This window comes from Mesoplodon densirostris, chromosome 2, assembly GCF_025265405.1.
Source record: "Mesoplodon densirostris isolate mMesDen1 chromosome 2, mMesDen1 primary haplotype, whole genome shotgun sequence".
Lineage (NCBI taxonomy): Eukaryota > Metazoa > Chordata > Mammalia > Artiodactyla > Ziphiidae > Mesoplodon > Mesoplodon densirostris.
This window is the reverse complement of record NC_082662.1, coordinates 83,071,368-83,097,225: the sequence shown is the minus strand read 5'-3', so window position 1 is coordinate 83,097,225 and position 25,858 is coordinate 83,071,368. Positions and strand designations below refer to the sequence as shown.

The 25,858-nt window shown below is 37.5% G+C and overlaps 1 protein-coding gene across 1 annotated transcript; it reads right to left on the bottom strand.

Annotated features, from left to right (window-relative positions):
• Positions 1 to 899: 899 nt before the first annotated feature.
• EPHX4 (epoxide hydrolase 4) lies at positions 900 to 24,833 on the bottom strand. Its single transcript, XM_060085285.1, has 7 exons — positions 24,603 to 24,833; positions 21,611 to 21,696; positions 14,377 to 14,534; positions 12,210 to 12,338; positions 8,559 to 8,662; positions 3,649 to 3,797; positions 900 to 1,143 (listed from the first exon to the last, which is right to left on the bottom strand). The coding sequence occupies exons 1-7, from the start codon at positions 24,831 to 24,833 to the stop codon at positions 900 to 902; spliced, it is 1,101 nt and encodes a 366-aa protein (XP_059941268.1).
• Positions 24,834 to 25,858: the final 1,025 nt, after the last annotated feature.

Below are 25,858 nucleotides of genomic sequence, written 5' to 3'. Positions count from 1 at the left end.
AAAGATCAACATTACCATGTCATCTTTCTTTCATATTTCCCGCACAGTGCCTAGCAGTGTATCAAATATATTATTTATTCATTTAGCAAATATTTGAGTTCCCACAATGAGTCAGGCTCTTACTCTAGATGCTGGATATATGTCAGTTAATAAAGCAAAAATCTCTGCCCTGTGGAGCTTAGATTCTAGTGCACATAGGAAGTACAGTATTCAATCCTTGTTGCATTAAATGGGGCAAAAGCACATTTTGATCTCTTTTCTATATCTCTCACCAATTTAGCTGAAGAATTAAGGCAAGTAATTTAATGGATGTGCTTCCCTACAATGTTTAATAAATATATATGTATATATAGAATCTTCATATCCTCTTTTGTTACTCTTCCCAGTGTAAGTAGTATTTATGGCCTATTTTAAGATGCACGTTCATCTTGTCATATCTGCCTTCAAACTAATAAACATACTATAAATCCAAGAGATTTGATAATAGAGTTTTTTAACAGTTAAAAAATAGTAAAAAGAACTTTGGAACAATAAAATAAAAATTTATACCATTGCAGTTTTGCCTTTTAATATGGCACAGCTAATCTTTAATATACATTTGTAAAAGGCACCATATATTAACAGGGTAAATAACGCGAAAAACCAAAACTGAGCCACTTTCTCCAACTTCCTTTTTGCACAAGTGTGTACATTTTAAGGCAGATGCTTTTCTGTGCAAAATACAACAAGAAAAAAACCAACATTATGTTACAAGTTCACACATTCTCAGATTTTTTTCGATGTCATTTGTCAGGATATTTATTTATGATAAAGCATATTAAAACAATTTTTCCTAATGAAGCTTAAAGAAGTTGATGAACAATTTAAAAAAATTATTTGGAGATTTCATTACAGACTCGTCACAGAAAAAGCCAGTCTTTTCGCCTTGTTTCTTCTTTTAGAAATGTCCATATCAATTTGTTCACTATGTCAGGTTGTTCTTGCTGGAGCCCGTGACTGGCTTCTGACAAAATAGTTAGCCTGAAATAGTTCTTAACGTAAATCTTTGTGCCTTCAGCCATCTCAGCCTCCATAAATGCGTCTTTCTCTCCCCACAGTAGTAGTGTTGGAGTGATCACCATGTGATGTTTGAGAGGCAGGCAGCTATAAAAACAAAATACATGGGCTTGAGACTCACTGTAAACATTAAAATAACATTCCCCCAAAATGTTTCTTTAGGCCACAAATTTTTAAGGAGGGCAATATCACCACCAAAGGGATGAAAATTTGTTCTTGGGAGAGTGAAAAAAAAATTATGCTTTTTATATATAAACCATGAATATACACACAGTACATAAACAGATACTAAAATTTCATGGGGTGGGGGGCAATTAGGAAAAAAAATGCCTACAAAGTCTCTGAAGGGAGGTGATGACGAAAAAAATGGTTGAGAAACACTGCATTAGGCAATCAATCTGTACAATAAAAAATTTAATGGTCTATTTAAGAAAGGGCCAGATAAAAGTTTTAATTGGATCAGCCCTGCAAAACTTATAATGCAGGCTATAAATTAAATATGAAATTCATCACTATGAAGAATAATTTGCTTCAAAAAGATAACAGAATTTTTGAATAGTGTGATAAAAGGGAGCTTTAAACAGTGTTACTGTTCAAATGTATTTCAGTTGTTTGTTGGATAATCTAATGCATTTTATGTGAAAATTGGAACAGAGAAGTCAGAAAATATATACGGAATGAGCCTTAATACTACATGATACTATATTTATTTTGCAAGAAGATTCTTTTTAAAATATAAAGTTTTTATTTTATATTTTTTAAATATAGAAAAGTATAAAGAATAAAATCATGCATAATTCCATCATTAAAACATGGTCATTTTCTATGCATATCGTTGAAACCATAAGTACAATGCAGTAAATATACACAGTTTATACACAGTATACACATGCAAATTTCATATTAAATTATAATAACTTTCTTGTTTCATATAGTTTTTCAGAAATAATTGTAAAACATACTATTTTATGGCATAATAACCCATAAATGACTCTTCCTGTATAATTGAATATTTAGATTATAGCATCACTTAAAAGAAGGGATGTCTTAAGTGATGCTACAATGAGCATTTTGTGCCCAAATCTTCGTTAGCATTTCAGATAACTTCTTTGGGCTATAGCCCTGGGAGTGGAATTCCTGAGCTGAAGAGGATACATATTTTTAAAGCTTTTGACATCTTCTGCTAAGCTGTTTTTCAGAAAGGTGGGATGGTATTAATTACACCCCTGTTAACTAAGAATGAGAAGGAACATCTAACTAGATACTCTCCAGCACTGAATTACATTTTCGCTAGTTACAAAAAAGCTTGACTTGTGGCTACTTGGGGTTGATAAGATGCTGCTGGAATGTGAAGGATATCACATATGTCCACCAAGGTCTTAACTTTTGATTCCCATGCAAGTGGCCATCATTTCGTTGTAATGCTCCTAAAAATTAAGTTCTTGTTGAATGGGTAAACTGATATAAAACTATATTTATACTTAATTATTGATACATGGATTGCTACACAAACTTGCAAGTCACTTAAATTCTGGAGCTCATAAAGTGTTCCAAAACAAAACATTTTCTAATAGTTACCTGCATATTTAACAACATGTGAGCATGTAATAGTTGAATCAGTACGGAAAGGGGACTATTAGTCCCTATTAAAAGGACTATTAGTGAAAAAGTAAAGAGGAATATAAATTCTTCACCAGATCGAATTGTGGGTAAAAGGGAGGAGTTTTCAGAAAATTAAAAGAAAAGCATATTTTCTGGTCCTGAGGTTTCAAATTGTTAAATTTCACATGAAACCTAAGTTACAGATAAAACAAAGTATGTACAGATAGGTGACTGTAGTTAATACTGTATTACATGTTTGAAAGTTGCTAAGAGAGTAGATCTTAAAAGTTCTCATCCCAAGAAAAAAAAATATAACTATGTATTGTGACAGATGATTAACTAGACTTACTGTGGTGATTATTTTGCAATACATACAAATATCAAATCATTATGTTGTACACCTGAAACCAATATAATGTTATATGTCAATTATACTACAGTATAAATAAATAAATAAACAAAACAAAGAAAAATATTAAATATTTTAAGAGAGTAGGTTTTAGTATATTAAGCTAAAGAACTTAATGGAAAATACTTGATAAAATAATTCTCATTAAAAATTATCAGTAAATATAGTTCTGAAGAACCTAAGGGCAGGACAGGAATAAAGACGGAGATGTAGAGAATGGACTTGAGGACACGGGGAGGGGGAAGGGTAAGCTGGGACAAAGTGCGAGAGTGGCACGGACATATATACACTACCAAATGTAAAATAGATAGCTAGTGAGAAGCAGCCACATAGCACAGGGAAATCAGCTCGGTGCTTTGTGAGCACCTAGAGGGGTGGGATAGGGAGGGTGGGAGGGAGACGCAAGAGGCAGGAGATATGGGGATATATGTATAGGTATAGCTGATTCACTTTGTTATAAAGCAGAAACTAACACACCATTGTAAAGCAATTATACTTCAATAAAGATGTTAAAAAAATCAAATATTGGCTCGGTATGGAATGAATATTTTGTTTAGTTAAAAAGAACAAATTATACTGACCTGAAGATATTTCGGTAATGGTTAATTGGACCACTTAATGCTCCAGGCTGAGAAAAAACATAAATATAAGCTTCAAGATCTTCTGCTGTTAATCGACATCCTTTCCTTCCAATGCCAGTGCTGTGACTAGTAAACAGATGTTTCAAAGCCTGATAAGTGAGAAGAGAATAATTAAAACTTTTCAATTACCTAATAGTAACTAAATATTTGGCTTTTGAAAGAGAATGATGGTCAGTGTGCAGTGATAGCTCCCAGTTTCTGCTCTAGCCAAGTTGGAGACCTCATTGTTTACAAGCACATTTTATATATTTCTGCTTTCCTGGCTTTATTTTTGATATTATTCCATTTTAATCCCCCATGGACACTTCACCCTTATAAAAAGTATCCTGTCTTCTTGGTGTCTCTTCACATTCTACAAGGCTGAGCTCAAGTACTATCCCTGCTCTAAAGCCTGATATTCCAGTTAACAGTTTATCTATTTACTGACAACCAATCCACACACACCCCCTAAATTGTTTGAACTTCTTTTGATCACAACCTAGAGTAATAAATACATTTTACATCATGATCCAGTTCATATCTCTACATATATATTTCTGAAACAAAAGTTTAAAGAAATAGCCCTTACACTTATTGCAGCATGTAATGATATTTTCAATTCTGTTCTACTTTATTTTTAAAAACTCAAATTGCAAGCCACTTTACTGAATTGCAAAACTTATTTCATGACTCACTAATGGGTCTCCACCTACAATTTGAAAAATACTGCTCTATACCAGCATTTCTCAAAGTGTGTCTCTAAACAACCTGAATCAGAATTATTGGGATTCTTGTTTAAAATTAGTTCCCTCAACCCCAAAACACCCTTGCAAAAATATGAAATGACTTGTGCAGGAGGTGATTCATTGAAACATTATTTGTAATAGAAAAAGAATGGAGGACTTCCCTGGCAGTCCAGTGGTTGAGACTCTGTGCTTCCACTGAAGGGGGCACAGGTTCGATACCTGGTTGGGGAACTAGGATCCCTCATGCCCCGTGGTGCAGCACAGCCAAAAAAAAATTTTTTAAGAAAAAAAAAAAGAATGGAAACAAATGTCTATGGGGGGTTGGATGAATAAACTATGGTATAGTTACACGATGGTGAATTATGTGTTCTTAGTACTCTAAGAGAAGATGGAGATAATCTCTATGCTGATGATGGGTATATTGTTAAGTAGAAAAAAAGCAAGGGTAGAAATAGTGTTTATAGTATGTTATCTTTTGTGTGAGAAGGAAAAGATAAATATATACATGTTTGCTTATATTTTTAAAAAGAAACAATAAAAAGAGGAAACAAAACTAACCAAAATGGTTTTCGATGGGAGACAGAAGAAATAGGATGGAGACAGAGAAACAGAGGAAACAGAGACAAGTGAGACTTCTCTGAATGTACCTTGTTTTAGAGTTTTGACTTAGAACCATATAATGTTTTATATAAAGTCATAGAAGTTAAGTGAAAACCTGTCGTCTTAAATTTGCTTTGGAAATATGAATAAGAACGCATAATTTTTTTCTAAAAAATATGTATGTCTACATTCTGTCCAATGGAAAGATCTAGAAGCAATGAAAACTCAGTAACAATGATCACCTTGACACCCAAACTGTGGTCTCCAAATACCACTTCCTACTAATAGGAGCCAGAGTTCCTTCAATAAATGACTGATTCCAGATCTGGAACAGGAAAAAAATGATGAACTTAGGACATTAAGGAAGCAAGATATCACTGACTAAAGGGCTCCTGTGTCAAGAGGACATAGGAGCCAACCTGAAGGAGTTCACACTTGCAACAAGGGCATCAAAGAGAACAATGACTGTAATCAATTGATAAATATCAAATATATTTTTAAAAATCATGAGCTCATAATGATATGATAAAAAAAAAACCCTCATTTATTATCAATGGAGGTTTCTAGGGCACCAATTCATTACTCTGGAAGTTGTTTATAAACGGAAATAATGAAGCATTTGTCCTGCCATTCTTGTGGGAACTGTATTTCAGAATAACCAAATATAGATGTGGAAACTCTTCTTTATACATGAATTCCAGTTAATAAATCAGAAAGAATAATATTGGGTTGGCCAAAAAGTTCGTTCAGTTTTTTTCCATAAGATGGCTCTAGTAGCACTTAGTTGTCTTTAACTTTATTCAAAACAATTTTGTTGTATTGTGACTGCTGTCATACTAGCATGCATTTTAAAAAAAACTGGTGAATTTTTGTGTAGCCGTTTTAATATTGAAGAAAAAAAGCAACATTTTCGGCATATTATGTTTTATTATTCCAAGAAAGGTAAAAACGCAACTGAAACTCAAAAAAAGATTTGTGTAGTGTATGGAGAAGGTGCTGTGACTGAGCGAACGTGTCAAAAGTGGTTTGAGAAGTTTCTTGCTGGAGATTTCTCGCTGGACGATGCTCCATGGTCGGGTAGACCAGTTGAAGTTGATAGTGATCAAATTGAGAAATTAATTGAGAACAATAAACGTTATACCACGCAGGAGATAGCCGACATACTCTAAATATTCAAATCAAGCATTGAAAATCATTTGCACCACCTTGGTTATGTGAATCGCTTTGATGTTTGGGTTCCACATAAGTTAGGCGAAAAAAAACCTTCTTGATCGTATTGCTGCATGCGATTCTCTACAGAAACGTAACAAAAATGTTCCGTTTTTAAAACAAATTGTGACGGGCGATGAAGAGTGGATACTGTACAATAATGTGGAATGGAAGAGACCAAAGGCTGGTCTTCATCCAAAGAAGGTGATGTTGTGTATATGGTGGGATTGAAAGGGAATCCTCTATTATGAGCTCCTTCTGGAAAACCAAACGATTAATTCCAACAAGTACTGATCCCAATTAGACCAACTGAAAGTGGCACTCAACAAAAAGCATCCGGAATTACTCAACAGAAAACACATAATCTTCCATCAGGATAACCAAGGCTGCATGTTTCTTTGATGACCAGGCAAAAACTGTTACAGCTTGGCTGGGAAGTTCTGATTCATCCCCATATTCACCAGACACTGCACCTTCAGATTTCCATTTATTTCGGTCTTTACAAAGTTCTCTTAATAGAAAAAAATTCAATACCCCGGAAGACTGTAAAAGGCACCTGGAACAGTTCTTTGCTCAAAAGGATAAAAAGTTTGGGGAAGATGGAATTTAGAAGTTGCCTGAAAAATGGCAGAAGGTAGTGGAACCAAAGGGTTCAATAAAGCTCTTGGTGAAAATGAAAAACGTGTCTTTGATTTTTACTTAAAAACTGAAGGAACTTTTTAGCCATCCCAATAGAACTAAAAAATCACTGTTTTCTAAAGAAATAATGAACGTAGGCAGTGACGATCAAGGTATGCTAAAATTATTTGGTGAAAGGTTGGTTGTTAGGCAATTTGGATAGGCTGACAATTTGTGAGCCCACTGGTTAGTGTTAGCATTACTAAAACTGGGACAACTAGGCATTATGTGCTTCCCTGATGTGATGCATTAGGAAATACACAGAACCACCTATAAAATATTCTTGTCAAATTAAACTTCAGTCTAATCAAGCCTCTAGATCAGTAGCACCTATGAAGTAGGAAAGACAAGGGTTAGCAGAACTAGTTAAATAACACCATGATGAAGCCGTCAGTCAAATCCAAAATGTGGACCATTCCTCAGGGCAAATGAACAAATTTCTTCTTAAAAAAGTGATGGTAAAAAACAAAAGGAAAGAACCGTTAAAGATTCTAAAAGGCATAACAAACAAATACAATATGTAGACCTTGTTTGGTTCCTGATTCAAACAAATAAAGTGTATAAAGACAGTTGAGACAATTAAGAGAATTTGAATGGGCATTAAATGATTTTAACAAGTTGTTCATTTTGTTAGGTTTGATAATGGCATTGGAGTTATGTTCTTTTTTTAAAAAAAGTCCTTATTGTCAGAGGTACATGCAGAAGTATTTCCAGGTAAAATAATATTATGTCTTTTTTTAACCTCCCTAAATATTTAACACCATGCTGGACAAACAAGAAGCAACTAATTAACTTTGAAGAAATAGATACTACATATGACTTCTGATGTCAGTGTATATGGTACACCAATACCTGAAGGCTTAATTTTGTTTTGGGGTTTTGTTTACTCCCCAGGGCTTCCACTTCTGCTGTTGTCAAATTCTCTTACCTGGCATTCATATTCTTTCATCTCCCCATGGAATGTTCTCTAGAAAGAGGTATGCCTGTAGGGGAACAGGCTCTCAGAAAAAATTGAGTTAACAGCCAGGCACTCAAACATACGAATAGAGACTGTAAAAATAAGTAAGCCTATAGATGAAGCCTTAGAAACATTTATTAAGTTTTAGCATTTTTCTGTTTTTCTTTTCCCTTTTTTTTTTGGCAGCACTGAAAACCTTTGGGGATCTTAGTTCCCCAACCAAGGATTGAACCCGTACCCCCTGCAGTGGAAGGGTGGAGTCCTAACCACCTGGACCACCAGGGAATTCCCTGTTTTTCTTTCTTAAAGATGGATTTTAATTTAAAATGTTTCTCATTAACATTATTTGTTTGACTTATTTTTTTGCATAGGAGGAAATGCCTAACAGTGCATAACACATAACAGATGTACAATAAATGATTATTTAAAATAAATCAGAACAACATAGGCAGAACCGGTTTTCCTGGGTTTTTTGTTTGTTTTTAGTGTTTCAGTCTATGTTTTAGTTTTGACCTCCTAATTTTGTCATCCTCTTGGGCACCAGTCTTTTTTAATTGAGGTATAATTGACATATAACGTTATATTGGTTTCAAGTATACAACATACTGATTCAATATTTGTATACACTGCAAAATGATCAGACAATAAGTCTGTAACATCCATCACCATGCTTGACTTACCTTGAAATCATTTATGGAAAACATAAATTCTGGGAACCATGGTATTTGGAAGAAATAATAATAGCTGGATTTGAACAGCTGGGCAGGGTGTCGTAAAATATATTCTGAAATTAAAATACCATGTTAGACCTTATCCAAGGGGTATGAATTACTTACTATTGAAGTAACTTCTTTTTAAGGCAATTTCACCTTTGAGATGATCCCATAAAAGAATCACAAATAAGGCTTCTGTATATTTCTCTTTGGAACAATTTCTATGTACTTATATTTTATTTTGGATAATTTTTGGTATTTTAAATACTTAAAGCACTTTAAATAAAAAGAAAGTTCCACTTTATGAAGTGTTGACTCAGAAAGGAACAGGAAACCCAAAACAACACTCCCTTTTCTCCAAGGTCATTATCAGTGACCAAACACTTTTCCTAAGGATACATGGGGAAGTAATTTTCCCTTGTTGAAAAGATTTTCCTTACAGGCTGATTTGAATATCTTATTCATTTGGCCTCAACAGAGACTAAAGCCTTTCCTTTAAATTCATTCATGTATTGAGAAAATTCATCCATTCAATGAATCTTTGAATATCTACTGTGTGTGAGGGGATTTAGCAGTGAACAAGAGAAAAGAGGTTCACATAATAAATAAGTAATGAATACTTAAAAGATCATTTTAGTTAGCAAAAATACCATAAAGAAAATAAAACAAGGTAATCTGATTGAAAGTAATGGTTGGGTGGTGTGGAGGGTCTATCCTTTAGTAAAGGTGGTGGAACAGGTTTCTCTGGGGATGTGGGATGAGCCTTGAACGCAAGGATCTAGGAAGAGCATCAAGAACAGAAAGTAGGTACTGGGCTTGGCACATTCAAGAAGCAGAAAGAAGGCCAGTGTGGCTGATGTGTAGTGAATGAGGAGGGGGAGATGGTATGAGATGAGTTTTAGAAAGAAAAGCAGAAACCCAGTCAGGTAAGGCCAGAATGATGAAGATTTTAAGTGTTTTGGGAAGACACAAGTTTTAAACTAGGGAGTAATGTGATCATACATATTAAATGTACATATTTGTTGTGTATTGTGTACTATACTTTTATTTTCCTTGCTATAGAGGTGTTTTTTTTTCTTATTTCTAATTGTGTAACTGTACTCAACATGGTTGGAATTTTTAGAATTATAATTCTCAGGTAAGTGGAGCACTGTTATGCTATACTTTTTGTAAAGTCGTCATCGAATAAGATTTATTCAGCTCTGCATTAAGAGATATCAATACAGTTAAGGGAAAATATAGTCATATTACTTGAAGACTTCATATTGACCTGACCAGGGTTGAACCTATTATTGATAAGATAGTTCCAGAAATATCCAAGTATTTTCTTACTGAAATGACCAATTACAGTTTGTCAGTATAGCAGTACCAACAAAATAACATTTACTCTAGGGTCCTGATCAATTGAACAAGCATGTAGCACAACTTCTATTGACTAATGCAACTGAGAGAAATATGATGAACCTCAGTTTGATATTTGATTCCTAAGCAACCATGCTATTACCTCAGCTGAGATAGGACAATTGAATATGTATCTGAAATTTAACTTTTATGCTTATACAGTATTTATGTAGTCATGTTCCCTTTCTCCCTCACCTACTTTAATTCTGAGGAAGAAATAAAAATGTTTTTCTGAATTTTTTGTTCCCTGGAGTGCTACTGTGGGTCATGACAGTACTGAACCTCAGAAAATTTGACAAGGGTAGTTAAAGAGGAAAAAATTATACTTTTTGTCAAAACCAAATAAAAATGTGCCTAGCCATTGTTCACAGGTTTTTTTGTTTGTTTATTTGTTTTTAATCACTCTTAAGATTAAGGGTTCTCTTTATAGCAGAGGTCCTCAAAACATAGTCCATGTGGACCCCTGGGGATCCTTAAGACCCTCTTAAAGGATACAGATGGTCAAATTATTTCAAAACAATACAATTAGCTTTTCTCATTTTGCCGACATTTGCACAGATGGTACAAAGGCAATAGTAGATAAAGCCATTTGCTGCCTGAGCACAAATCAAGGCAGTGACACTAAACAATACCAGCAGTCATTGTATTCTTCACCACCACATACTTACTATAAACAAACAAGTACATAAATACATAAAATTAAGTGGAGCTTTCACTTAAGAATGTCTTTGATGAGATAGCAAAAATTATTAATTTTATTAAATTTCTACCTTTTTGTATACGTCTTTTTAACATTGTGATGAAATAGAAAATAAGGCAGTTCTGTTGAACACCCAAATACAATGATTGTCTTGAGGAAAAGCACCTCTGCAATTGTCTGATAAGTTGAATTAGCTGCATTTTTAATGGAACACCATTTTTACTTGAGAGAACGACTAACAAACTATCACCAGTCAGATTGGGTATTTAACAGATAGTCTCTTGAAAATGAACAAAGTGAGCCTGTCACTTGAGGGAAAACAATCAACAGTGTTTGTTGTCAATGATGAAGTTCAAGCTTTCAAATGAAAATTAGAATTTTGGAAACTTGTGTCTGCTACTGTGAGCTTGACAGCTTTGCAAAGGCTTTTTTGATGAAACTGGGGTGATATTAATGAACATGATTTGATAGCATATAATGAAATGTGTCAACTTATGGAAGATCTACATAACTCAATGAACCAGTATCTTCCAATGTGTGATGATTGCAAAATCATGCATAGGTAGAAAAAATCCATTCAAAGTGCTAGAGAGACCAATGGATTTTAATGTGACAGAGTATAAAAAGTTCATTAATATGACATCAGATTCCACACTGTTACTAACCTTTCAGAAATAACTAATTTTTGAGTTTGGTGTAGTATTAAAGGAGAACATACGCAGTTATTTGAAAAGACTATTAAAATTCTCCTTTTTCTAATTACAAATCTGTGTGAGGCCAGATTTCTTCATATACTTCAATTCAAACATTTGCAACAGGTTGAATATAGAAGCAGATATGAGAATCCAGCTGTCTTCTATTAAGCCAAAAATTAAAGAGGTTTGCAAAAATGTAAAACAATGACACTCCTTTCACTAAAATTTTGTTTTGGAAGATATAGTTAGTTTTCAGTAAAATGCTTATGCTAATATGTACTGGATTAATTATTTTTTTAAAATGAATTAATACATAAACATTTTTTAAACTCTCATTTTTTAATTTCCAATACAGTGAATGTTTATGGATATAACCCATATAAACAAATGCTCAATGGGGTCTTTAATAATTTTTAAGAGTATAAAGGAGACCAAAAATTTGAGAACTGCTGCTTTAAAGAATGCTGCCATTCCTGACAGCCAAAGGAGTCAGGCAAGAGGAAAATTTATTTCTAGGCTGTCAAGATTCATTACTGTCAAAGTAATGTTACTGCATTTTCCCTTTAACTCTCCCTAAGGTAGCGGTAAAATGTTTTCTAAAAAGAAATAAAATTATGCAAGCAAATATAAAGCAACACTTCCTGTGACTCTTCAGGAATATTTAAAGCTGAGATAGCTGACATTATCATGTGATAATATCATATTTTAGTCATTAATTTAAAAAATATTATGTTAATCAACTTTTGCTGTTTTTAATCTGTGTCAGTGACAAGAGTGAGTTGTCACGTTATCAAAGATGTCTTAAAGGAAATTTAAACTCACCTGTAAATACATTTGGATGAGGGAAGTTAATAACAATAAGCTTCATCACCATTTCAGGATAACAGATGGCAATTAGCCAAGCAATCATGCCTCCCCAGTCATGGCCAATCAGAACACATTTGCTATACCCTGTAATTGAGAAATGAATGTTGGCATCATTGGAAAGAAACCGGTGGGTGCATCATTACCGCTCATAAAATAGGTATGTTTCTAAAACTAATCTTTCTACTCTCCTACCCTAATTATGCACTTTGTGCAGACATTGAGTTTGGTGTTTCCAAAACCCTGTATGTCTGAATCACCTGGGGTAGCTTTTTAGAAAATTTAAATGCCCAGGGTCCATTATAGACCTCAGAATCTCTCTTGGGAATTTATACTTAAAAAAAAATTGGAAATAGTTCACCTCTGGTCACATAAACCTCAGTTTGGAAAACCATGGTAAAGACTATACATAATTAGGTCATAAGCAAGATTACATTATTGATTTAACTGGAAAGTTTCATGATGACAAATTTAGGCCAAGTTTGACTGAATTACCACAAAATGTGAATGAAATATGGCTGTCGGAAATCAGTGTCTCTGAGTCTATTTTACTGTAATCACAGTAAATTACAACACTGCACTGACACCCCCAGACCTCATCCATTTTTTCCCCTCTAAGAACATTGACCTGATCTACATTCTCATTAGATTGTTGTAGGAAAGGGTCTTTAATTTGATTTCATGGGTTTCTCACTAACTGGTTCTGTTAACATATCGATGGTAGCAGCTGGGTTTCAGTCAAAAGGGATGTAGTGTATTAGATTATTGTTAAAAAATATTTACTCCTCCCCTCTCCCCACTGCCATAGAGGTAGTATACTTCACTGCTCCCCCACTTTTATTAATAAATTTATTTATTTATTTTTTATTTTTGGCTGTGTTGTGTCTTCGTTGCTGTGCGCGGGCTTTCTGTAGTTGCGGTGAGCAGAGACTACTCTTTGTTGTGGTGCGTGGGCTTCTCATTGCGGTGGCTTCTCTTGTTGCGGAGCACGGGCTCTAGGCGCTCAGGTTTCAGTAGTTGTGGCATGTGGGCTCAGTAGTTGTGGCACTCAGGCTCAGTAGTTGTGGCTCATGGGCTCTAGAGCACAGGCTCAGTGGTTGTGGTGTATGGGCTTAATTGCTCTGCAGCATGTGGGATCTTCCTGGGTCAGGGCTTGAACCCATGTCCCCTGCATTGGCAGGTGGATTCTTAACCACTGTGCCACCAGGGAGTCCCCCCACCCCACCTTTTTTCTGGCCATGCTGAAAAACAAGAGGGATCTTAGTTCCCGGACCAGGGATCAAACTGTGCCCCCTGCAGTGGAAGCGCAGAGCCTTAACCACTGGACCACCAGGGAAGTTCCTTCACCACCCCTTTGATGTTTTGATGTTAGACTTGGCAGTGTGATTTGCTTTGGTTTTGTGATGGGTGTTAGACTTGATTTGGGGCTCAGCCATATGACTTGCTTTGACCAATGAGCTGCAACCAGAAACTTGAAATATGCTTTTGCAACTGGGCTCATCCTCTTGCCACTTCAACCATAGCCAGGAGAAGAGCTTTCCGCAGAGAGCTACTCCACTTTAGCTGGGGCTCCAGCCCCATTCTCAGTGAGAGGCCAATCCCAGCTGGACCTGTAGCCTGAGGCAAAGACCCAGAGGTCTCCAGCCTACAGTTGACCTGAAGATCCAGAAGCACAGGAATGAATGCCTATGGCTGTATGCCACTGAGTTTGGGGTGGTCTGTTACACAATATTATTGTGGCACTAGCTGATCAATACAAGAAAGATAATGCAAGTGTTTCTGCATCTTACAACATGTTTAAATAAATATTTAGGTTTTGGTTCTGAAGAAATAAATTTTCTGAGAACAAGAATCAAATTTCTAATAATTAGTTCTGAAAATAATAGATAGTATATATTAAGTCAATTTTTAAAAACAAATTTTGAGAGTCAATTTTGGCTGGTAGACAGAATAGTTATTCTGGTTGTGTTATTTTAAATTGCCTCTATAAATATTTTGAGCTGTATGCACCAAGGTGACAGGATCTAGATAACAGCTCAGGTAGATGGAAGAAATGAGGTAATCAGTTTAAATTTGTTGAATGTTAGTCCCTTAAAAAGAATTAACACTGTTTTTTAAAACCTACCTAAAGAGTCTAAAATATCCTTTATATCTGTAATTAGACAGTCCAATTTATAGTTCTCTCGGTGAATGGGAGCATCTGTTTCTCCATAGCCTCTCAAGTCCAACGCTACAACTCTATATTCACTTTTAAATTCCCTTAGTTGGTGACGCCAAGAATACCTGCAGGAAATAAGAAACATTAAAAATACCACAGTAACTAATACAAAGAATAACATTACAGATTTTCTAAGTGGAAAGCTGTAAGAAACTCCTCGTTTTTGAGAAAGATTATATAGCTGTGTGTGGGAAGGAAAGAAAAGAACTGTTTGAGAAATAAGCACTGACGTTCTTTATTAAAATTACATTATTTTTTTTTACCAGGTCCAGTGGGGTGTAACAAAGGGCCAGGGTTTATAGAAACTACAAAATATCAGATACTAAAACCTTAAGAAATGTATTTAAGAAGTCAATTTTCTAAGCTTTTCTTAAATAATGCTCACCACTATCACTGAGTCTGTACCTATAAATGCTTCCACACATTGCACCATTTGATTCTCTCAAAAAATTTGTGAGATGAAAATATATTTTCCTAGAAGGGAGATTTTACTTACCTTAGTCCACTGGCAAATAGGACTCAATGTTTTTAGGAATAACAATGGGTTACTCATGGATGAAAATGTCTGACGATTTAAAAAAATATTTTCATGGAAAGAATCCAATAAAACAACTACTTAAGATAAACCTCTGGGCTTCCCTGGTTGCACAGTGGTTAAGAATCCACTTGCCAATGCAGGGGGCACAGGTTCGATCCCTGGCCTGGGAAGATCCCACATGCCACGGAGCAGCTAAGCCCAGGCGCCACAACTACTGAGCCTGCGCTCTAGAGCCCATGCTCCACAACAAGAGAAGCCACGACAATGAGAAGCCCGCGCACCGCAATGAAGAGTGGCCCCCGCTCGCCACAACTAGAGAAAGCCCGCACACAGCAATGAAGACCCAACACAGCCAAAAATAAAAACAAACAAAAAAGATAAACCTCCACTTGCTAAAACAAAATCTTGGGGGCAAGATCCTGAACCATCAGCATAAGCTAGTGTGATATTTAAAACATTTAACAACCAAAATGGCACAGGAACTGACTAATTAGAATGGTGACAGCCAAGTCCTAGTAGTTTCTGCTGGGCCAGGTGTTCCCCCTCTGCTTGATAATAAAACTGCAGAATTAATTGAAATACAGAGATCCATGAGATTATCTTCTTCTAATAAGCAAAATCATTATGGATAACAAATAGAAAAAGAGACATGGATTTTTCAAAGTGACTCACTATGTTATGGAACTCAAAATATGCATTTATCAAAAAGCATCTGCATGCAAATCTGTCCATGAAAACACAGTGCAAAATTATCTGACACAAGCCAAATGGGAGATTGTTATCTGGAAAGATTTTTGGAGCACAATAGGAAAGTGAACAGAGTGATCTGAGATTATAAACCAATAGTGGAAGGGGACTGCAGTGTGAAGTGACACAAAGCTATGAGAACAACGAAGCAAATCAACCACCTTACATCAGCAGGTAGATTATCAAGAAGGGTGTCAGACACATATTTGGAATTATGAATGGATAGAGTCTTCGATCTATTACTAGGATATCTATAATTTGTAAAAATCTGCAAAAGCATTGCCAATTAATATGGATTTGAAAATGTTAACAAAAAGTGTCTTTCTTAGCAAGGCCATAGCAATATTGATAATCTTGTCTCTGGTTTGTAATAAACAAATGAAGCAGTTTCATTCCTTAAAGGTACTCATCTGTCAACACATATGATTTTATTATTTTCTCATAGCCTTACTTAACACTGTGAATTGATTTTTTTATGTCTTCATAACTGAAGCCCAACTCTTCACTCTTTATAATCCCTCATCCTCAATCAATAAAGTTCAGTAGATTTAACCTGTTAAATATTTATTTAATCACGTTTCCTGTCCATTCCTGCTATCATTACCTTCATTCAGGCCTCCATTAACACAGCAGCCTATCGACTGGTCTGTGTCTATTTCATTCCCCTTGGCTCTGTCTTCTACAAACCAGAGTGGTTTAGCAAAAACACAAACTCTCTCAGGTCATTTCCCAGCTTAACAGCTTTTCTTGACTCTCTGTTACTCATAATGTGAAGCCCAAGCATGTTATTCTGGCAGACATAACCTCCAAGATTTGACTTGCCCGATCTTCCAGCCTGACTACTTTATACTCTGTCATTTGCTATATAATAAAAAGAACTAACATCTATATTAGTTTTACTACATGCCAGGCACAATTCTAGGTGCTTCACACATAGTGATGTTGATCTTCAAGGCAGTACTATGAAGTAGGTACTATTATTATCCCCATTTTACAGATGAAGAAACAGAGGCACAGATTGGTTCCTGGATGTGCTGAAGGTCACAGATTTAGCAAACAGCAGAGCCAGGATTCAAACCCAGGTGGTCTGGCCTGAGAGCCCATGCTATGCTGCCTCTGCGGCACTAATCTACTTGCAGTGAATAAACATGGGTATTGTCTTTGTGACTTTGTTTATATAATCTCCTTGTCTGAAACATCATCCCTCCCCATCATTCCCCTACTCCCCACAATCCCTGTTCTTCACCCCTCATTGAACTCCTCATGCTGGGCACCTCCTCTTCCAGGAGACTTCCCAGTCTCCCTCCTTCACAGGTGGGTTGGGTGGCCCCTTCCATACTCTCCCACTTGTCTGTACACTCTTCAGTGCACTGGGAAGAGTCTACAGACAAGTGTACTAGACACTAATCTGTTGGTGCCTGGCACTTCCACTTGATGGTGAGCTCCCTGAATTATCTGATAGACATGTAGGTGCTCAATAGAGATTTGTTGACTGAGTAAAACAATGAACAAATGAAAGCACTGAATTATGATAGTGCTAGAAATACCAGTTGTTCCATAAAACTCTGTCTCAGTTCAAACCTTGAGACAACCTTGAACTAAAGTTCCCATATTCCTGTTGGGGAATTTATACTCAATTTCTATTAAATTGTGCATTGTTTTAATATCTTAAATACTTGTGTCTTCACTTAGAATTCATTTAATTAGAGATTTCAAGGTAGAAATTTGACTCAAAAAACGTGTACAATCCTGTAACATTTTACATTTAATGTATTAGAGATTATGCAAACATAATACCTGCATATCATTATCTTATTAATAATTTAAATTGCCTTCCAAATAAATTCAACTATTGCTATTGTCAATGAGTGGAGCCAAACAATATCTTAAACATTTCTAAGAATATTTAAGGATTGCAACTGCTATCTTAATAAAGTACAAAATAAATTTTAAATGCAATCTTCCTAGAGTTCATAAATAAATCATATTTGATTTACACATTAACTGTAAACTGAAGAAGAAATCACCCCAGCAATAGACTGATGGGTATGTCATTCACATGAATAGAACAAAACAACCCCCTTGATAGAGGAATGAAACATACTGCAAAATCAGTAACTCCTGACAATATTATAAATAAACAAATCTAGCTATTTTCATCCACATTGTTTTTTCCCCCTCTGGTAGCTTCAGGTAATAGCAGAGGACACTTCAAAAAAAAGCAACCTCTTTCTTAGTTATTATTCTTAACATAAGGAGGACCCCTGGTTTACCAGGCTAGCCTCTTTGAAATGTAGAATAGCCTCTTCCCCTTCACAAGAGAGAAAAAGTTGCAGTCATCAGATTCTGTTCAGCTGTATGGATGACGAGACCTCACTTGCCTCAGCACTTGAGTAATGACGAATGCATCCCATACAGCTGGTGCATTGCCAGAAATTGCCTGCATCAGCTCAAAATATTTTTAAAAGCAATGCAAATTGAAGTGGAGATAGAGGGGGAGAAAAATCATCTTTGACAAACAGCCTTATTTTGGGCTAATTTAGCTAAAGTTCTCATAAATGTGTATATTGTTTGATGTTTCCTTTATATTTTAAGAAAGAAGACAGAATTTTATTGTTTCTGTGTAACACCTAATAGTATACATTAAATGTCACAAATTCTCAACAATTATTCTTAGTTAATGATGATAAATGCAAATAATACATTACATTTGTATAGTGCTTTTCTGTTTAAAAAGCACTTTTACACATGTTGCCAATTTATGATTATTTTGTTTTCACTGTACCAAATAATCTGACCTATCTGATCTACAAAGAAGCTTATAAATTCATGTGTATTTAGGCAAAACTTGATTGATAGAGGAATAATATTTATATTTATAATGTAAATTGAAATCGGTTTGAAGTGCCAGATAAAGGTTTTTTTGGCTCTTAAAAAGGGGAGAAGTGCAAGAGAAGGGGTTTTTGGAAAAAGAAAAGGGAAAGTTCAAGAGAGAGAGACTTGAAGTGGCTTAATCAAAACAGCTTTATCCTAAATTCTGATTCAAATTGACTTTTTCCTGAATGGAGCACATGAATGGAATTGACTAGACTGTATAGTGGGGAATAGTGGTAATTTGGAAGGAAAGACAGAGTAAGTGTCAACATAGAGGTCTTGGTTTAGGGTAGGACACACTCAAATAGAAGTTTTTGATTAACAGCAATCTCCATGTAGTTGCTCTAGGAATCTCCCTGAACAACCAGGTAGCTTTCAGATTAATGGCTAGCAAAGTTCAGTGAATTCAATATGGTCTATTTGAGTAACTCAGTTTTCAGGGTTTGCTGTTATTGTTGTTTTAAATTATAGCAAGCCTCTTGCTGGAGTAACAAATAGTACATTTGGTGAACAGAAGGGGACTCATTCCCATGATCTGCATATATTTCCTAACATATGCTCTTCAAAGTAAAAATATCTCTAGGAGTTTTTTCAAAACTAAACCATTCCTCTCAATAACCCTTTTGGACAAAGCCAAGACTTGATTTTGCTGGAGAAAATGGGTCTGATGTCCAGTGACTGGTGTTGGGCCCCCTCCTAGGCTGTCCTATCCACTGAAGATTCTAGGACATGGACAAGAATCACCAGACATTTCTGTTTTGCAAAAGGGGTCTCATGAAGAGTAAATAATGGGACAATGCTGTGAAAAATGTGCAAAAGTATCATTTCTTAAAATACGACACAGAGCATCTACTGTCCTATATTAAATGGGTATCACTGCTATTTTCTGGGGCTCCTCAAAACAATTGCCAAGTGGCTGAAGTGGTTGCAGGTTCATCTTTATCTTCCACATATAAAGAAGTGATGTTCCAGGAGGAAAAAGAGCACGGACAAGTATCGGGGTTGGTATGAGGTACAGAAAGAGAAGAGCCTTTAAATCTTTTCTTTCTAAAAAGTTAACTCTTCCCACTCAGATCATGAATTTTATATAGAATGATGATTTAAAATGTTAAAGTAAGGTATACTTACATGGTTGGTTAACTTTTGAATTTTTCTATAAGGTGTGAAATTTGAAAGGTAAAAATCCATGTATGTTATTAGATCGTTATCATTCCTATATACCAAGGATATATTAGCAGAGGTCAGCTCTGAAGTTTAGGAAGGTATACCTTACTTTCTGGCACTGCCAATTTCAGAAGGGTAGCTGTGACACTCAGAAGGGTGCCAGGCACATAGTAAATGCTCAGGAAGGATTAACTATCATCAGCAGCAGCCAGAATCAGGAAATTATTTTTTAAAGGTCTGGGACAATGCTCTGTCCCCAAATTTCTCCCTTACTTTCACTCTTAACAACCTGCAGTTCCATCATTACATATTCCTCACATACTTCAGAGTTTTAAAGATTTTGTGTCATCCAAAGCCCTGATTTAAAAAGCCTCTAGCTCTGAAAGAGGTATTACCTTAATACACCTTAGAAATACTTTATGAGTGAAAGGGACTTTATTAATAAATGCATTGAGGATGCTAGTGGTGGCACATGGATCTCCACACTGAGTGAATGGGAATGAAGGAAGAAAATGAACATTTATTGAGTATTCACTGGGGCCATGGGAACAGCCTTTCACATATTTTGACTCCCTTTATCCCCACAACTCTGCAAGATTCTTGTAGATTGTGCAGGGTCCTGCAGCAATGAAGTGGCTGAGCCAGAATTCACTGCCCGTGTTACTTTATGCAGATTTGACTAACGCTTCAGACTAACATTTTACTTGTGAGCCAGTCATGTCATAGACTTTTTGCTCTGGGAAAATGATTAGCTAGATGGGTGTTTGCCATTCTCCATTCTTTTATTCGATGCCTAATACTTCCTAGTGTGCTAGCAATCTCAATGCATTTATTAATAAAGTCCCTTTCATTTGAAAAGTATTAACTAAAGTGTATAAGGTAATATCTCTTTCACAGTTAGATGTATTTTAAATTAGGACTTTGGATGACCCCAAATCTTTAAAACTCTAAAGGAAGTGAGGAATATGTAATGGTGGAATTCTAGGTGTTAAGAGCAAAAGTAAGGGAGACATTTAGGGACAGTGCATTGTCCCAGAACTTTAAAAACATACCATATATTCTACATTTGAGTCAGTTCAGAGAATATGAATTTTTTTTTGGTCCATTTAGCCATCTCAAGATCATAGCCTTGAGCTACCAAAAATATGATTTTCTTTTTACCACATTGATATGTACCATCTTTTAAAAAGATATTCATTTTTTAAAAGTTTAATCATGTGATGTTTCATCTGTACTTACTTGGCTCTGTGGGGTTCAAAGGAGAACAGAACATTTTCTTCTAGGTAACTAGCAACTGTGTATTTTTGGCTATAGGTTTTCTTCTCAACGTGAAATATTCCAGTCCTTCATTTGTCCTGCATTCATCTGAGCCTGTTACTATGTGCATAGGAAAGAGTTCCTTTCCAGATTCCATGAGCCCTCTTCTCCCTCTGCCTTTCCCTCACCCCAGGTCTCACCAAAAGCTGCCAGGTAACAGGCACTCTAATCCTTTGGTTTCTTGCAAATCTCCTTTTCCATCCAATGTTGTATTTTGTCCACAGTAGGTACTATAAAAACTGTTTTGTAATTGACTATTCAGAAATTTGAAACATTAAATGATACATTTTTTAATTATCAAAAAAAAATTTAGGATGATAATATGCACGTTTCTTTAAAACAGGAGGAACACCATTCCTGTGATTGAGGAACATTTAAGAATAATAACTCTAGACCAGTACTTGATCATAGCATGGGGTCTATTAAAAGTCATTATAAGAAAATGACTCTATGATAAGCCGAGTCTTTAGTGCAAAAGAAAAAGTTAGTTGGTAAGTTTACCAGAATTCTGGAAATCCATGAAGCAGCAGCATAAGTGGTTTGCCTCTTTCTCCAGCGGCAACATAATGAAATCTTAACCCCGAATCCTGCAGTACGAAATAGAGGGCATGAAATTTCAGCGATGTTTTGTGTTGACTGTAAAAAGTAGTACATTTAGTATTTCCATGCCGTTAAAAAAATTTCACTTGCATTATTTTTAATATAAAGAAATAAAATAAGTATATTAATTTTCAAAAAGAAAAAAATAACCATGATTTATTAACAGGGTAAATTGAAAGATTCACTTTTGTCAACATTCCCTTCTCCTTCTATTTACAAGGTCAATTTATATATTATGAGCTTCTGAAACAGTCACAATTTTCTTACTGATGTGTCACATTTCATCGCACTCAAATTCTGCAGGACATGTAAATAATTCTGATCTGCATTTATATTCCTGCCATATTCACCTCCTACTCATGTACTTTTGTCAGCTTGCCCATCAAGAGCTGTGCCATCAGTTACATAATTCACACCACCTTTCCTTATTTTTAGTTCTCTCCTTCCCACGTTAGTATTTTCTGTTGAGGTTGCACGTACAGTTCCCCTGGCTGCCTGCTCCTCATGTCACATCAGTGTGTTTCTTTTTTTTTAAAATTTATTTTATTTATTTATTTATTTATTTTTGGCTGTGTTGGGTCTTCGTTGCTGTGCGCTGGCTTCTCATTGTGGTGGCTTCTCTTGTTTCGGAGCATGAGCTCTAGGCGCACAGGCTTCAGGAGTTGCGACATGCAGGCTCAGTAGTTGTGGCGCACAGGCTTAGCTGCTCGGTGGTTGTGGGATCTTCCCGGACCAGGGATGGAACCCGTGTGCCCTGCAATGGCAGGCGGATTCTCAACCACTGCGACACCAGGGAAGCCCCCATATCAGTGTATTTCTAATAGCCGAACAATCTGAGTGCTCAAGGCTTCACTCTGCATATGGGAGACAAAACTGCCCAAGGAAAACAAAAATCATGGGAATGAGACAGGAATACAGCAAATACAAAGCAAACAGAAAAGAGGAAAGTGGAGGAAAAAGCAAGAAAGAAAAACAAAAACTCAGAAGGAAGTGAGGAAAGAAACCAAGACCCAAAACCCAGAGACTGGGTTTTTTATCAGATAACCCAAGCAATTGGGTTTCCAGATGTGAAAAAACTCTTAAAGTTCATATAGTTCAACCCTATCATTTTTGCAGAGTTAGAAACTGAGGTCCAAAGATGTTAGCACAGGTCGTAAAGGTGGTTGGGGGCAGGGCTATGACTAGAGCCTCCATCTTGTCCTGCCACCCAGGGCAATGCTCTTTCCACTCCTTGGTTCTATGGTCTCTGGGGAAACTCTTTAGGTGGCCAGAGTCAGAACAAGTGCATTACGAGGAATTCCGGATGATTCTTAAACTGCTTTTCCCCTTCAGGTAGGATGAAGATAACAACTCTGACTTTGCCCGCAACTGCTTTTCCTTTTTAAAAAAATTTATTTATTTTATTTATTTATTTTTGGTTGTGTTGGGTCTTTATTGCTGCGCACGGGCTTTCTCTGGTTGCGGTAAGCAGGGGCTACTCTTCTGTGCAGTGTGTGGGCTTTCTCTGGTTGCGGTGCGCGGGCTTCCCATTGTGGTGGCTTCTCTTGTTGCAGAGCATGGGCTCTAGGTGCCGGGGCTTCAGTAGTTGTAGCTCAGGGGTTTTAGAGCGCAGGCTCAGTAGTTGTGGCGCACGGGCTTAGTTGCTCCGTGGCATGTGGGACCTTTCCGGACCAGGGATTGAACCCGTGTCCCCTGCATTGGCAGGTGGATTCTTAACCACTGCGCTACCAGGGAAGCCCTGCCCTCCACTGCTGAATGCCTTCCCAGAAGTTCAATAACTTCTTTTATTGGTGGTGAGTCTTGGAAGCTGAAAGGCTGTGGGCGCTTGATTGGATTTAGTGAATAAATACTCCATTTCACTTACTATGTGCGAGGCACTGTTCTAAGTTTTTTGGTTTCGTTTATTTGTTTTTACACATATTAACTCATTTAAATTCTCATATCGACTCCAGGCTGAATAAGTGTAAGAAGGACATGTCCCTTGGTTTTCTGAACTTCAGCTGCTGGGCAATCTAGTTCCTAATAGGAATGCCAGACCTGGTGACAAAAATATCCTTTCACGTAGGCTATTTTTGAAAGGCCTGCAAGTCAGACTGCAGGGTGCATTTCAAGAAGCCATCTCCCTTCACCACCTGGAGCCTCAGGAACTAGAATATCCGAGGGCTGTAAGAAAGCTTGGGACAAGCACGGACAATTAGAGTCTGCATGCATAGTTGACATTTACTTTTTGTGCCATTCCTTTGGTCTCTGGCATCATAAGTCTGCTTCCTTCCCCACAAACGTACACAATTTATTTATTGTTTCATGTTGCTTAGGTCATCTGTGAATGCTCCATTCTGCTGATCTGAATAAACTCCTGATTTCCAATGACTTATTCTGTTTACTCTTTCAATCTCTAAAATTTGGACGAGGACAGCCTTCTGAGACAGTAGGGCGCCACCAGTAACAATTCCCTACAGCTTAACTGAGCTCTAAAGGGCAAAGAGGTGACAGACGACAGCTTCCCCTTACAGGAGGAGAGGGAGCAGAATTATTCTGGGCTGTTGTTGTGGAGGAGGAGGGGACAGTAATATAATAGGACCCAGATTATTAGAGAAATTCCACATAACCTTCTCTCTCTGTCTTACACACACACACACACACACACACACACACACACACACGCACGCAACAAACAGGGACCGTAAAGACACACAATCCCGACCCTCTCCCGCGACACCTCGCCCCTCTTGCATCCCCTTGGCACCTTCCCCGTCCCCGCCGCACGCCCTGCGAGCCCCGAGAACACTAGGGGACGCTGGGCCTGGAGTCATGCAAGGATCAGCCCGGCGCCCTCTGCTCTCACAGTCGTCACGTTCCCTCGCGATAGCGCCGGGCCCGCGCCGGCCTTCACCTTGATCCGCACGTAGCAGTGGGTACCCAAAGAGGGGTCGTTCAAGCACGCTGGAGGGTGTTCCCGGGCGACCCTCCGGAAGGTCTGCGTGGGTCCCTTGCCGATGCTCCACAAAAGTTTGAGCAGGTAGACGGAAGCGCAGAGCCCGCAGTAGCAGTAGACCAGGGACCAGAAGAGCAGGGACCGGATCGTGACCATCAGGCGGGGGAGGCAATCCCGCAGCCTCGCCATCGGGCGGCGGCAACGGCGGGGTCCGCTGCACTTCCGAGGCGCGGTGAGCAGCGGCGCGCACTCCGGCTACTGAGCGACACTGCAAGCGCGGCGGCGCGTCAGCCCCGCCAGCCGGTCCGCGGTCGCCGGCTCCGCGCGCGCCTCCCCGCGGGCCCGGCGCGGATCCTGTGTCACAGCCCCGGGCTCCCGCACTCACGGTGAGCTCTTGTGGCCACTGCGCCCAGCCCCGGAGCGCCGCGCCGCAGACCCACTGCGCCGCGACGTCCGCCCCGGGCTAGGTAGGCTAGGGTGGAGACCCGGCCTTCCTCCGCAGAGTAAAATCCCATTTCAGAATTGCTAAAATGTGGGGAAAATGAAGGTGAGACTTTCCCAAATCATCCTAGGTACTGTGGACGGAAGAGCCACTCATTTTGACCAGTGTTCAAATCCTCCCATTGTCCTCAATTAGGCCTTTTTCTGGATCATGGAATTATAGGGCGCGTGGAGGAGGAGCAGTAAACGATTTTCATACTACCTGACAGACATTATTTCTTTATTCATTCCAAACAGTCATCTGAAGGTGTTGATATTCTCCAACTAGATTCAGAGTCGTTATCTGCCCAGCCAGGTGTTTGGTTCTAAAGTCAAGCCTCCGGAAATCCCTGGTCTTTTTTCTGTTCCTCTGAGTTTTTCCTTTACAAGAATACTGTATAAATAGAATCATGTAGTATGCAACCTCTTGTTTCTGGCTTCTGTCGCTTAGCATAATGCATCTGAGATTCAACTACACTGTTACATAATATTGTTTCTTTTTTATTGCTTATAAGTGTTTTGTTGGATGGATGTACCATAATTGTTTATGGAACGGTCCCCAGTTGAGGGACATTTCAGTTTTTTCCAGTTTTTGGTAGTTATGAATAAAGTGACTCATGTAAAGTTTTTGGTTCGAACTTAAGTTTTCATTTCACTTGGGTCAACACTTAGAAGTGGGATTGCTGGGTCAGGTCGTTAAGTGTGCATTTAGCTTTATAGGAAATTGCCAAACT

Bases quoted from the DNA above. Each gene is read 5' to 3' on its own strand.
- EPHX4 (XM_060085285.1), bottom strand. From the start codon at position 24,833: ATGGCGAGGCTGCGGGATTGCCTCCCCCGCCTGATGGTCACGATCCGG. The intron at 21,697-24,602 runs GTGAAGGCCGGC...TTCGTACTGCAG, and splicing joins ACTGCTACGTGCGGATCAAG to GATTCGGGGTTAAGATTTCA. The intron at 12,339-14,376 runs GTAGGTTTTAAA...TCTCAATTACAG, and splicing joins GGATATTTTAGACTCTTTAG to GGTATAGCAAATGTGTTCTG.